Below are 13,752 nucleotides of genomic sequence, written 5' to 3'. Positions count from 1 at the left end.
CTTTAGCCTAAGTTTTTGTCACTTTGCAAGATTACGTACCGTTAATTTCATGGACCAGGCTGCTTCATCGGTTTGACATCCACCTCATTTTTATGGTATTGTAATTCCATCTCTACAGTCCGCGTAATGACCATGGACCTCGAGGCATTCGAGCCGTTTTGAATGAGCTCGATATCATCGTCAAAGTAACGACTTCTTCCGTGTTGTCTCGTGTTGCGTGTCCCGCTAGTTGGGGCCCCAGAAGACTCAGATCCTGTAAAACAGCCTCCGGGAAAATGCTGATGCAGGAATGGGCGGAGAGAGGGAAGGCAATCGCAGATTATGACGAGAACAGTTTCCGCATTCCTGCCAAGATATCAGAAACTAACCACCGCGTCGAACACCAGAGACAACTTACGCCCATAGAATTGGAACTGCCATATGATATGGATGATCTGATTCATAAAGCAAGTTGTCGACAGTGACTGCACGAAAGATACTGGTAACAATCGTGCTTCTCCAGGTCAATATCACTCTGCTTTTGAGTTAGGTATCATGAGAGAGGGAAGACTCACATGCCACCTAAGAAGAACATCAATGTCACTCCTAGTTTCTGCCAAATTCTCATGTTCAGTTTCCAGATCAAAGGGATTGGAGCGATTATCATCAAGAAATCCGTAATGACATTGAGCACGGAGCTTGCTAGCATGATACTGAGCCGGTCCACACAATGCCCTCCATCGATTGTCGCGTTCCATGCCTTCGCAACCGGTTGACAGCCGAATAGATAAAGGAATACTAATATGGGCGTAGGTATCACAATGATAGTCGCGATTGCGTACACGCATATCCGCCATAGCTTTGCATGCGGGCTCAGTCGATAGTATAGCATGATCAGACTCAGCTTTGCGACACACACCAGTGGAATGAAGGTCACGATGATTGCTAGGATCACCTTAATTGTGTTAGCTCAGACGACTTTATCCATAAGAAGCGGTGCGTTCTCACCACCGTGAACCTAGTCTTCTCACTCTCTGAGAGAGTGGATTCATGTTTCCCAATTCCACCATCAGTGAAACCATCTTGTCTAGAATATTAGTCAACCTTTCCCGGAAGCCTTTGCTCGTGCTGTACCTTAGTAGGGGACTTACGGAGAGTTAAGCCCTGCACAGTGACTGCCAAAATCTGAGTATACCGTCAACTTATTTCTCTTGTGCGCAAAATGTCTGCGGAAGTCTCACCCATGCAATTATCGTCAAAACTGCGAGTCTTTTAGTTCTTACATCTCGTCTATTCTCTGTAGCTAGCCCTGAGCTTACCATTATGAACTCCAAATTGTCGGGTAATAAATACGCTGGTATAGGTGTGCACGAAGAGTGCCAAGGTACCAGTGACAAGCCCAAAAATTACTAAGGCTTCATTGATGGACTCGTAGGCATGATGGTCGAGACTTTGCCGGGCTTGGAGTCGGGTCCATCCCTCCAGTGCAACCGTCCAAGCCATATATCGCAGTGGTGCATTAATGCTTCCGGCCGCGTTCCTGCAGATATCCCCGAATGAAGGCTATAAGTAACTGGCACCTAAGCCGCACCAATCCTAGCCAAAAGAAAACACATGCAGGATGATGAAAGTTTACAAAGTAAATAAATTTAGGAGAGAGCGTCGAATGTCTTTCTACTAGAGGATTAGCCATTCCAAGAAAAGAACTTAGCACTAAAGCGCATCGCTTCTCCAATAGCAAACCCCGAGAATCACTCTAGAACCGCTAGCTACTAGCAAGGTACATATCATCAAGCTTCAAGTGCTTCAAGCTTAATTAATGCTCGACGGGCCACGTGGGGAGGAGTTACCCTCATGGCGGAACGATTAATTTGCCGAGATTTCCCCGTAGGATTTTTCGATATCCAGCACTACATACACTATGTATCGATCTAATAGATAGTCCGTGAACGGCTGATCGCACTTCCAGTAGAAGCTGATTATTGTTATGCTGATCTCAATTTCTTCAATCTATGCTGAAGAAGGGTGGATATCTGGATTCAATCACCTAATCTCTTTTGTATAAACATGCATACCAATCCTTCGAGGCCCCATACATGCCGTATTACCAACATTATGCGCGAGTGTTTTAAATTAGAACATCAACCAGGGTCGCATTTTTCATGTTGACTAGCATCTCGGACAAACCCATACCTACCTACCTAACACTCACGAATATCTCTCTTGAACGGATTCGTCACTTGAAGCCATCCTTGTGCCCCAGGTCTACTGAAAGGGCGAACTCTTTTTGAGGTTGCTTCTATACAGCACCAAGATTACTACAGCCCGTCCAGCTGACAGATCGACTTTCTGATCTACAAGAGATGGGACACGGAATTGGGTTGCTGTAAGATCCGCTGATCATGTCAGGTTGTGGTTAGATATGTCTAACTTGGTGTGGGGATGTAGTTGGTAGAGGACGGACCACGGCTAGGCGTTGCTTCCGGCTTCCCGAGCTAGTTAAACAGGACCCATACTGCTGTGTTGATTCTGGGATTGATCTGCTCTTGGTTGCGTACTCAAGTGATGTTTGCGAGCGAGTTCATTAGGCCACTTGAGGGAGTCTAGCACCCACTGGCTTGTCCGTGTCGTATAATATGATATAAAGGGATGGCTTCCCAACGCTAGACAGAAACTGCACCTACCCATGTGACCCACATCAATAGCGTAAGCAGATATAGAATCGATTCAGGGGAGACTGTCGTCCCGAGAAAGGCCCGTGGCTTAACATTGTCCAGCTCCAATCTAGGGTGCAATTGAATATGATTTTCAAGGTGGAGATGTCGGACACCGGTATTGCCTTGCCACCCTACGGGTCTGAGGCACAGTGCGCGAAAGCAGAATGCCGGGGATATCATTGGGATTGGACAGCTGGAATGGATCGAGGATGTTTCTGGGGTTAACCTGGGGGGAACTGTGGGTGACAAGCTGATATACAGACAGATGACGGTGAGTCCTAAAGGCTTCCTGTCATGCCAGCCAGCTGCAGAAAGCTAAGCGCAAGACGGTGTCGGCGGTTTCTGGAGCGTTGTCAAATCAAAAGTATAGATGTAGATGGCTGAACTCTAAAGGCGCCTTGTCTTCTTGCTCATTAATCTAATGGTTCTCTACTGTGTGGCCTATTGTAATAGGATTCTCTGGTTGCGTCCTTGGTTCTTACAGCAAAAGATATTACTAATCCACATGATATTCGAAATCAACTATGGGTGAATAGATCAGTCTAGACACATGAATAGTATCAAAATCTCCCCCTGATAGGATTAAAACTATAGTCAGCCAGGCTTAATGATGGGCTTGGGGCAGAAACAATATACATGGATAATCAGCTCTGTGGCCAAATCGCCGAGCGCACAGTAATTTAGAATATAGAATATGCAACCATGCTAAAAGGGTGTGCCTCCCTCCCGGTCCTTCTTGTAGGATTGTAATGTAATGCGCTAACTTATTAGAAAATCACAATAGCAATAGCTATAAAACGATTGCCGCTCCTTTAATCCTATGATTCCACTATATTGATCGTCTCATCTGAACAGGATTTGCTCTCAAGGTTTCTGGTAGTAATGACCGTAATATGGCGTTGAAGTCTCCACCTTGAGCATTCTAACAAAGTCTATTGTATTGCAGGTATGCTCATCAATGTGGTCTACGCACAACTAGCCTACAGGTCTCCTCAGAGAGTATATGTGATCATACATGGCCAATAAGAATGTTAATCTTGGAGGTTTTTCCAACTAGAACTGCTTGTACAAGTAGAGGAGAGATTTTTAGGCTCCTAGACAATACTGCACAGTACGTCTCCAGCATACCGGCTGTGTGGATAGAGTATCGAGTGAACTCCTTGGAGTAGATAGAGAGTCATTGGGGACTGGACAGCCGACCTTCGCGGCGGAAACGGTAAGCTTGGCTAGCTATGTGGGTCGCCTTGCTGTCTGCTTCCCTGGTCTCAAGACGGCTCGCTTGGTAATGTTGAGCGATTACCATTACGGGAGTTATATTTTTCTCTGTTTCTTTCATGGCTTTTTTTTCAGTAATAATTATGATAGATAGGCATGCGGTGAGCAGTTATCAAAACGCGGTGGTTTCAACACTCTCTCCTTTTCACAAGTGTTGTAGACTTCTGCTTGCTAATTCCTAGTTTTACCGTGCCAGGGTTATTCGAGAGTAATCCTGCAATGCTTTTTCTCTTCCAGTGCCCATTCCTCCCCCTCTGCCGATATTCTGCTCCTGTGTCCTTCCCTTGCAAAAACGGGTGTCATGCGGGTACATGTTTCAGGTCCGCAGGATCACATTAGGGCTACCATGGCAAACTGTTCCAAATTCTAATACAATCGACCAGCCACCGACCCACCACCGTTAATTTATTATCCGAGCTAATGGCTGCCAAGACGGCGAAGCTCGATAAACATTCCCCCGATATTATCCTGATTTCTCTCTCTTCATCCTCTGCAGTTCCTGTGACCGGCTGTCTTTCCCGGTAGATTATCTATATTTCTTCTTTTTTTCCGAATTCGGTGTAGTTCTCTTTGGCACAAGGGACTGACTGTGTGGATAAAAGCACTGGTCTAATTATTATTAGATATTTGCCCTCGAATCCGCCGTTAAGTTGGGTATAATAATGAGTATTATCGATGCCCAAACCGAGTATCGTCCCCTTGGTGACGATGCCAAGTTCAACTAAAGTGTAACCTCTCAACTCCTTTCCTAATGGTGGTATGATAGCAGTTAATGCAAGGAGATTATATTATATGCATACGGGATGGGCCTGTTTGCAGAATGGATCGTGTGGTGTGTCCAAGTCACCCTCCATATAATGCCCAGAGAGTGAATTTGCGGCTAACTGGGGCCTGTAGTCCCAGACTGCACGATGCTCCACATTCGATGAAGTAGTCAACTGGAGAACTACCCAAAGGAGGGACCTTGTCTGCATCATGCCAAGAATGCCGAAGTATCAAAATCTATATATAAGAGCTGCGGTGTAGCCATTTAGATAAATATAGAGCATTTATTACGGCCCAGCGTGTTTAATCTGTAGTGAAGTCTCTCATAATGTAGAAATTTTGTTGTTTCACAATCGAGTCTTTATCATACATAAGGCAAGTATTCCGGAAAAGTACTCCAATTAGAACCCGTCCACTATGCACCACAAGCGTTGAATCCGATAAGCCAAGGACCGCCATTTTGTACAAGGCTAGCAAAAAGATCGCCTCATTTATCCTCTACAAGAGGAAATCTACCTTCTCCTCATCTCAAGCGGGCACGTATATCCTTGTCCCTTACCAAAGATGTCATATCCAGAGGTGTAATCGTACCACTCCTCCCGGTTTTGATATAGAACCGGTCTAAAGAAGGTATAGTATCTCCCGGCTCCCATCTACAGCCGTCCAATGAAGAGACGATCTATCGGTTTTGTTCTTGATGTTAATCAATGCATCGGCGTTTATTAATACCATGATAAAGCGGAGTATATCGGCAGTCTACCGTCCCGTATTCTTAGGTTCACATCTACGCAGTCTTGCTGGGCTTTACAAGCATCAGCAGTATGTTGGGCTACTATGAGCTGTGGCCACATGTAGAGCAGTGAGACCTTCGGTGTCTTGGTCATTGACGAGTGCTCCTCTATTGACGGGATTGTTGGCCATCTACGTACCGTGTTGTCAGTGAAGAAGCAGTAGGAACGTCTGTTTCCCCTTTTCTCAGAAAGGGGCTTCTCCAGAATGGATTGGCGTCTCGGTGAAGCAACTCCTTGATGAGATTAGCAAGTCTCTCTTGAACCGCTCATAGAAGCAGTATACCAGCGGTGATAGGTCTGCTGGCGGGTGGAAATCTGCACTGCATTCCAGAAAGGCCTTCACTGCTCCCTCGTGAAGAGTGAATAAGAGCCTCAGTCAAATTGTGTTATACAATCACTAAGGCTGCCTCCATAACCGATGTCCTCATCTCCTAAGTATCCGAGGATTAAGGCTTCCTCCTCATTCATCCTGGCCGCATATTGGACTATTTCTTCTTTCAGAATACTGTAAGTGAACCACACCAAAAGGATATTTACACGGCCTAGGGCCACAATGGAGTGCTGACTGGCCACTACGCCATCCTTCTATAACTAGTTGAATCCAGGGCACGGTCCGGCTGGCTTGGAGATTTAGTCGGTGCACCTGCAACTCCTTGATCGCTGTACACACTTTTAAACAGCTGTGGTATATTTTGGATGTTGACCGAATTATTCAAATATGCATTACCCTATGTATGAAGAAAGCTCGTTTTATCGTAACACATTCCTGCACGCGGAAACCAGCCCTTTCTGCTGAAACATATAGTAAATAGCGATAGTTAACCTGAGATTCTAGGTCGAAACCAATCGACCATTCTCCAATTCCACAACTCTTTCTGTATCGCTCATCGTATTGATTCGGTGTGTGACATTGAGGATCGTCTATCTGAAAAATCCCCATTGGATGACTTTCTGCGCCAAACGGTCTGCTTCCGTATCTGTGCCGCTGGTGGCTTCGTCAAGGGCCAATATTCCGCCGCCACCACAGACTTGGTCTCTCTCCCATTTCCTAAGGAGAGTTCTGGCGAGAGAAAATAAACTATGCTCACCTTGGGATAGCGGCAGTGAGGTCAATTCTGCGCCCAAGCCCCCGTGAGACTTAATGAGTCCAAGTAAATGGACCTTTTCCAAAGCGGAGATGATACATCGGGACCGACCCCCTTCGGGTCAAGATTGAAGCGAACCGTGCCAATGATAGTAAGTGGATCCTGAGGGATAGCGATAAGACGAGAGCAGAGTACGTTGCGGGGAATGGTTGCGATGTCGATGCCATCAATTGAGATAGTTCCGGTCGTATTGTCGACGAGGCAGAGTAAAGCGGAGAGCAGTGTGCTCTTGCTGCTGAAGTCAATGTCAGTAGTGAGTCATGACAGGAAGATTTGCCATCAGCGTCATGCCTGTCGCTTCGTCCACATATCCTCACTGTCTCTCCACCCTCAATCTTCAAGTCGACATCGCTTAGGACATTAGTCCTTCCACTATTTACCCCAATTAGGTCGGAATGAGCCGGAAGGTGTTAAAAATACATACTCATAAAGTAACGGAAACGGAATGAATGTCGATTGCCCCACAAGATGACCAGCTTAGAGGTGGAATATACTTTTCTTCAGCTTGATGCTCAGGTGGTGTTTTTAACTCAAAAGATCTTGTCCTTGCAATCGCACCTAGAGAAGTCTCCAGGCCGATCCAACTATCAAATAGCTCCTGTAGGGTCTGGTTGAACACCATGATCGTGGTCAAGGATACTCCCAGTCTTCCTGGATTCGCTGAGCTTCTCAAAGACGTCGCTAGGGCAATTAGAATGACCGCCAGAGTTGCTATTAGGAGGTCAAGAACGACATTGAGCCATCGTTGGATGCAGGCTAATAAGTAGTACGGCCGCTGAGACATATCAAGTCGTCTCAGGCATTCGTCTACGAAAGCACATTGCCATCCGAACCCTCTGATTGGATAGTCCCTCAAGAGTCTCCACAAAGTGAGTATAAAGAGCTATATGACTTCTATAGCTATCTAAAATAAGTCATCTATACTTATGTTACTGACCCTTGTCAAGCGCACCATATCGAAGGCGGGCACACAATGCAGAATCGATAGGATGACGATAATCAAGAAGGCACCTGAAGGAATATTTATAATGTAATCTGTCATCTTTCCCAGTTTATGAGGGCTTTTGTAGAAAGTTCGATTGCTCTCGTAGAAGATGCAGAGGTAAACGTAGCAAAGATGTAGCAGTCACATCTTCGTGATTTACTATGTCCTGGGTATCCCCGGGAAACGAATCCAATTTTCGCAGGAGGCAACTCCTGATCCCATCTTCGCCCGCCTCCTAGGCCTGGTTCCCAAGGGTGGTAGTGGGTATTGGTTCCAGTCTTGCTGCTACCACTCTTCCATATCGGAAGGAGGATTGATGGGACATCTTGTCACTTACGGAGACGGCGTTCATACACATGAGTGTGACGAGGATATCCTTGTATCTACTCTTTTTGTAGATAGTTGACAAATCTTGAAGAGCCATTTTAAGGTACTTCTGCGCTGAACCAGCGTGTAACTCCGACCGCTTTCGCCAGTATTCGCAGTGCCCTTGTGACGTTGAAATTGCGGGCTGCATATAAGCACTGGTAGCCAGGATTGCGTAGAATATGCACGATTGTGCATTCCCCGGTATCTCCCCCACGGTTAATTAGCCAAAGCTCGCAATTAGGACATGCAAGACTTGCCGGGGGGCTTTTGAGACTAGACTAGGGGAAACAGCTTGATCACTTTGCTTTATATACGGATGCCCCGATATTTCCTCTATTACACTTGACAACTTCCCAAAGAGATGCATAAGTGAATATACTACTGATAGACTGCCGGGTTGGGTGGGGGGGAATAATCTGCGCTCTAAATCTTGAAACGGGAGGAAAGGCGACCGTCACAGCTGTCCTTCGGTCGAACTATGAACATGTCAAGGTCCATGGTTTCCTTATTAATTCTATAGTCATGGAGATGCGGAAGGATTCCGACCATCTGTTCATATGTGTTTCTTCCAGAGATCCCGAGACGGATGGCTCACTTTAGCCTCATAGTTCCGAATCCAATATAAAGTGCCACTGAAGAAGGGCTATCTCTATACAAGTATATCATCTGCTCTACCAAGAATTTATGCAGGTATTCCCCATACCATAGCTGAGATTATACGGCCTATGGTGACGCCGGATTACTCAATGATTATTCTCCACCTAAATGGGCTAAACATTGAAAAGTCAGCTATTGCGACCTTTCCCGAGGATATAGCTCTCTCCGGTGTCAGCTTCTGTGGCTCTCATGAAATTGCCATGGGAAAGATCCTTCGCGAAGATGATGACGAGCTTTATGTTGGAGCCTTCCGAAATCCGATGAAGAACCACAAAGAAGTCCAAGCTTCTAGATAATTCCGCCTGGTGCATGGTGCCGGTGGCAGATGCAAGCACAAACACAACCCCAAGGTTAGATACAGCCGTTGGAGAGAGCTTTTTGTACAACGCCTGTCTCAATTCCATTTGCGTAGTGACGGACTTAGACACGGGTTGGATCCAACTCGCCGTTGGTGCCATTGAGAATCTCGTTAGGCCAGCGAGGGAGGAAATTCAGGAGCTGCAAAGGCCTGCGGATACGATCTACCAGCCGAGTTAGTAGACTTCATGATCACGACGGATCCTATCACCATCTATAACACCCCTAGTATGCAAGTGGATCTACGAAAGGGACAATACTGAGAATATAAGAACATTATCAGGGAGCCAGTAAAGGAAAGAACAGCCAAGGGGGTGTCCATCGTATGCGAATAGTACTTTATTACATCTTAAAAGCCATTCAATGGGAAAAGAAACAGAAGAATGGTTTGGTCACCATCCTTGAACCCAAGGATCACACTGTCGTTCACCGTGGTGCTTGGCCAATACTACTAAGAATGAACCCATTTGATAGTTAAGTTTTAGCTGTACATTTTCATAAGTACAAGTTAGGTAGATTGTCATGCCTGTTTCCCTTCGCATTCCCCTATTTTCTAAGACGTATGCAACAGGACACCCTTGTTCCACAGCAAAGCAATTGTACTATGCATACAATGGCTGACAGGACACAATAGTCATTGAAGAATCCTCCATGACTTGCCAGCGACTGTAACTCTAAGAGAAGTAGCCAAGATATTAGGTATCGTTACACTATCAATCGCATTCGACGGTGTATTCACCATCGTAGCCACCTGCTGGTCACAGAGTAATCGTGACCATTACAGCCCAGACCATCAGAGCGATCATCATCATTCGACCTGGCGGGCGTTAGACAGTAATTTTAAAGCTTTGATTCAGAAGAATCCCTACCTTCTTGTCCGACCCTTGACATTGCCGCTGCAGAATCGCCTGCGGTTGTGGTTGCAGTTGCAGTGCTGACTGTAGTCGGTGTGGCCAAATTCGAGGCTAGAGCCCTGGCAAACTTATCGCCCATCGACCTCAGCGTGTCGAAATCTGTAATATAATTCTTGTTGATGGCGGTATCTGGAAGAACGGCCTCCTTGCCGGTGAACAGGATATCTTTACCGGTCATCAGCCGCTGACTTTTGCGCAGATTCCGCAACACTTACAGGTGACGTCTTTCGGTGAATGCGCATTGTTCCCTTGTAGATCCTCCTTAGGGAAGCACGTCCTAGCCATCAGCCACGAGGCTTCCCCCGTAATTTGGGGGTTATCCCCGTTTGAGTCGCCCAGAACGCCGTAGAACATCTTGCCACCACTAGAAATCGCGGATTAGCTGGGGATTGCCACTCCAGTTGGGGGAAGAGAGCCAATACCAAATCACTGCGGCCACATTATTCCCTGGTAGGATATCCTTATTTGCAGCCAGGAACATATCGGGGATCACAATGTAAGGCACTGCATATGCTGACAGCGCTCCCCAGTTCGTCTGTGGTTGGCCATCTCCATTTCCCTGAGATACGATTGTCAGTCAGTGGACCTCAACCCCATGAGAAAGTCTACATTACGTCGCATTTGTGATTCACTCCATCGCAATCCACGTCCATGTCGGCCACCCACGAGAGGGCGGCCCCCTAGATTTTAAGGATGTCAGCAGGGCGTTTTCCCGGTGAGAGATTATCGCAATATCCATACCTCTTTAAAGGACAGCCAGTCGCTGTGTATTATGGACTTCTCGGAATTTTCCAGGCTAAAAAGATAAATCGCATCCTTGGGGACTACGCTTGCTGCCGCTGCCGCTGCCTGAAGGACCGAAGCCGGCACTGAATCTGCTGCAGCAAAATATGTTGCTGGAGGTCCAGCATTAGGGCGATTAAAAGCAGACATATCTGCCGATTTACTCCGCCCATAGCCACAGAGCGAAAGGTATAGAGTCACCAGAATCCCGGTATTCTTCAACGTCATAGTTAATACCGTGTTAAAGTCAGAAGCCACCTGTGAGTGAGAGAGAGGGAGAGGGAGAGAGGTATGGAGAATGCAAAAGAACCTCTAGAGAAGAGACAACTTATGAATCCAGACACTCGACCGAGCCAGGGATTGTCTTTCTTTGTACCACCAGCCAAGGCTTAGGCTCCCCTTTTTCTTACTTGTTTCCATTACACTATTGGATATAATTTTTCTGCTTCTTCTTTTTTTTCTTTTTTTTAATTTCCACATAAATCCACGTAAATTCATGTAAAACATTGCTATTGCTGTTCCATTACTCCAATTATTCATCTCTACGAATCATTTCGGTGTTATTATTATATCTATATGACACCAGGAGAACATCATCATTTTCACAGGCAAAAAATTAGGCGAGAAAAAGATAGAGAGAGAGAGAATAACCACGGTCCATTCAATTCTAGACGTCACCCTTGACGAAGGGATCTCAATCATATCGTAAATAGAGAGATATCAATCCCATAAATATGTACTTACTAAAATCTTGTGGAGCAACAAGATTAGTCATCCGATTTTTATGGGAAATTTGATCTAATTTACGGGTTACAGCTGAGCGTGGTTCGAAATTAGCTCGTCGTGGTTCGAAAAATACGCTAATATTCTGCCACCGCCCTCGAACCATGATGAGGTTTTTCCGAGCATATGCTCAGCGTGGTTCGAATCTAATTTTTCGAACCACGATCACCTGGTTTGAAGAGATCACCTGATCAGAAGTCTTGGCATTCTAAAATAAATTTTTAGCATATGCAGAATTAAGATATAATAGAGATAAAATAGTGAATCTTTAATCACTTCCTAATTAGATGGTCAATAATACTGTCTGGCTGTGTATAACCCTGAGAAACACAATTGAGGATACAATAGAGATTCACTTATTATACTCTGTAATTATTGTGTTATGATTAGTCGTCAGGATCTCAATATATCTCTTTTAAGTATACCTATAGAACGATCTTCTGCATTTATTTATTCTCTCCTCCCTTCTGTCTCTGTTTCTTGTGAGTATATGCAGAGTATATCTCTCTTTTTTCTTTTTTGCGCTGTTTTAGCATATGTTGATTGAGACACTGAGATAGCTGACCAGTACAGCTGTCTTTAAGTGTCATTCTCTACCTTAGCTTATACGCTGCATATGCCAAAGATGGTTTACACTGTTGCAGACTTCGACAATCCCCAGGTCCGAGAGGCCGCCAATCCCTCCACTATCGGGGGGTGGCACCATGGTTAGTATCTCCTCAGTATATTGCGCCCTGATATTGAGTGTATATAGGTCCCGTCCCTTATGCTAATGCAGACTGGACTCCTCCTGAGGGTAAGTGGCTCCTGAGTATCAGCATGGCATATGTTGATCTTATACCAGGAACCATCACCCCCGAAATTAATGGCCAGGCTCCCAACCCCGGAGAGAGATTCAGTGGGGTTAATGGAAGGGTGTATGTAACATGCTAGCATATACAAAGCACATGCTGACTATAAGTCTAGTTGCGATGTTGCAGTTAATGGTGACCAGATGTGTGGCCGTTGCTTCTCAAGCATGATTGCGGTATGGATTCAGATTCAGGACTGTATTCACACTGCATATGCTAATCATATCCAGTACCGCCGCCATCTTCGCCAGTCCCATCCTGGAGCCTGTTAGTACTACTTTGGTTGATACAGAGCATATACTCACACTATACAGCCGCCAATCCAAATACTGCCAACATCAGCGACGCCGAACTGACGGCCGGTCAGAAGTGAGTGATTATGGCATAGAAATTATACATAACATATGCTAACTCTAAGCTAGTGCTCTCAAGCGTTGGGTTCTGGAACAGGGTTGGAGGAGGGCTAGGTATCTCCATGAGCCTGGGTTGGTTTAAGTGCACTATCAAGCCTATACATTGCATATACTAACAATATGCAGCCGTGGCCCCCTCAATGGTCTCATCAATGAGTATGCAGATGCTTGTGAACAGATTGCGTGGGTAATTATGTTAGTACATCTTTTGCATATGCTGAATATATTTTAGCCGTACCAATGCTTCCTTCCGTGCTGCGTTTGGAGACCGCTTCCACCGTGACCCAGTAAGTATTCATCTAGTATATCTCTGGTATATGCTAACTAGCAGTAGGTCATACTCCCTCCATCATCTGGTCGTCGCAAGAGAAATGTTAGTATTAGTCTACTCTATGTTAGGCATATACTAACCTTATAGCGCGGTCCTACCCCTCCTAGCACTCCCGAGCCTGAGCCCGAGCCTGCCCCCCCGGTTAAGAAGATAGGTAAGCAGTTTTATCTAAGTTTTAACTCTACATATACTAACTATACTATAGCCACCAGAGGTGGTCGCAAAGGCAAGGGCAGGACATCCGCCAAAAGGGCCGTACGGTACAATTATGCATAGATAATACCTATGTCAGCTACATGCTACTGCTAGGCTGTGCATATACATAGGACGATGAAGGGTTTTATCAGGAAGAATGGATTACATAAACTTTGAAGTTTAGTACAAGCAGATTCTGGGCGAAATCATTATCTAAAAAACTCACTATGTAACTGAAAATGCAAAGCAGATTCCTCTTCTCTTTCCTGGTCAAGCTCTTGTTCAAGTGTCTTAATTCTTTTAATTATTTCCCTTTCTTTTTTCTCCTGCTCCAGCATTTTCAATCTCTGGCTTAGGCTTTCCATGCGCTCAGCATATGCCCTGTTTTCAATAATCTCCGTAGACCCCTCACGTTGAGGTCTTTTGGGTGCTGGTACTGGCG

At 45.5% G+C, this 13,752-nt stretch overlaps 5 protein-coding genes across 5 annotated transcripts; 2 read left to right on the top strand and 3 right to left on the bottom strand.

The window, feature by feature from the left end:
• Positions 1-47: 47 nt before the first annotated feature.
• Positions 48-1,482, bottom strand: BDW43DRAFT_316093 (uncharacterized protein; the record flags this gene model as incomplete). The annotated part of the gene is made up of 7 exons (XM_032048201.1): positions 48-345; positions 398-493; positions 555-934; positions 988-1,061; positions 1,131-1,164; positions 1,221-1,240; positions 1,299-1,482. 7 exons carry the CDS (start codon positions 1,480-1,482, stop codon positions 48-50), a joined length of 1,086 nt encoding a protein of 361 aa, XP_031895077.1.
• Positions 1,483-6,636: 5,154 nt separating this feature from the next.
• Positions 6,637-7,456, bottom strand: BDW43DRAFT_316092 (uncharacterized protein; the record flags this gene model as incomplete). The annotated part of the gene is made up of 2 exons (XM_032048200.1): positions 6,637-6,907; positions 7,167-7,456. The coding sequence occupies 2 exons, from the start codon at positions 7,454-7,456 to the stop codon at positions 6,637-6,639; spliced, it is 561 nt and encodes a 186-aa protein (XP_031895076.1).
• Positions 7,457-8,205: 749 nt separating this feature from the next.
• BDW43DRAFT_323038 (uncharacterized protein) lies at positions 8,206-9,351 on the top strand (the record flags this gene model as incomplete). The annotated part of the gene is made up of 4 exons (XM_032049672.1): positions 8,206-8,227; positions 8,415-8,585; positions 8,717-8,961; positions 9,056-9,351. 4 exons carry the CDS (start codon positions 8,206-8,208, stop codon positions 9,218-9,220), a joined length of 603 nt encoding a protein of 200 aa, XP_031895075.1. The 3' UTR covers positions 9,221-9,351.
• A 163-nt stretch (positions 9,352-9,514) lies between these two features.
• On the bottom strand, positions 9,515-11,047 carry BDW43DRAFT_291842 (glycoside hydrolase family 75 protein). The gene is made up of 6 exons (XM_032043658.1): positions 10,696-11,047; positions 10,569-10,634; positions 10,377-10,513; positions 10,170-10,318; positions 9,910-10,119; positions 9,515-9,857 (listed from the first exon to the last, which is right to left on the bottom strand). Exons 1-6 carry the CDS (start codon positions 10,963-10,965, stop codon positions 9,799-9,801), a joined length of 891 nt encoding a protein of 296 aa, XP_031895074.1. The 5' UTR covers positions 10,966-11,047; the 3' UTR covers positions 9,515-9,798.
• A 739-nt stretch (positions 11,048-11,786) lies between these two features.
• Positions 11,787-13,508, top strand: BDW43DRAFT_291838 (uncharacterized protein). Its single transcript, XM_032043657.1, has 12 exons — positions 11,787-12,227; positions 12,275-12,316; positions 12,365-12,437; positions 12,487-12,547; positions 12,602-12,638; positions 12,686-12,740; positions 12,794-12,856; positions 12,911-12,967; positions 13,017-13,071; positions 13,119-13,157; positions 13,203-13,269; positions 13,321-13,508. Exons 1-12 carry the CDS (start codon positions 12,137-12,139, stop codon positions 13,389-13,391), a joined length of 711 nt encoding a protein of 236 aa, XP_031895073.1. The 5' UTR covers positions 11,787-12,136; the 3' UTR covers positions 13,392-13,508.
• The last annotated feature ends 244 nt before the right edge of the window (positions 13,509-13,752 follow it).

The sequence above is a fragment of the Aspergillus alliaceus genome (assembly GCF_009176365.1).
Source record: "Aspergillus alliaceus strain CBS 536.65 unplaced genomic scaffold BDW43scaffold_68, whole genome shotgun sequence".
Classification (NCBI taxonomy): domain Eukaryota; kingdom Fungi; phylum Ascomycota; class Eurotiomycetes; order Eurotiales; family Aspergillaceae; genus Aspergillus; species Aspergillus alliaceus.
Note: the sequence above shows the minus strand (reverse complement) of the source record. Positions and strands in the feature narration are given on the sequence as shown.

Coding starts and splice junctions, on each gene's coding strand:
- BDW43DRAFT_291842 (XM_032043658.1), bottom strand. CDS start 10,965: ATGACGTTGAAGAATACCGGGATTCTGGTGACTCTATACCTTTCGCTC. Junction 10,635..10,695: donor ACTGGCTGTCCTTTAAAGAG/GTATGGATATTG, acceptor CTTAAAATCTAG/GGGGCCGCCCTCTCGTGGGT. Junction 10,120..10,169: donor TTCACCGAAAGACGTCACCT/GTAAGTGTTGCG, acceptor TGACCGGTAAAG/ATATCCTGTTCACCGGCAAG.
- BDW43DRAFT_291838 (XM_032043657.1), top strand. CDS start 12,137: ATGCCAAAGATGGTTTACACTGTTGCAGACTTCGACAATCCCCAGGTC. Junction 12,639..12,685: donor CCAGTCCCATCCTGGAGCCT/GTTAGTACTACT, acceptor CACACTATACAG/CCGCCAATCCAAATACTGCC. Junction 13,270..13,320: donor CCCCCCGGTTAAGAAGATAG/GTAAGCAGTTTT, acceptor ACTATACTATAG/CCACCAGAGGTGGTCGCAAA.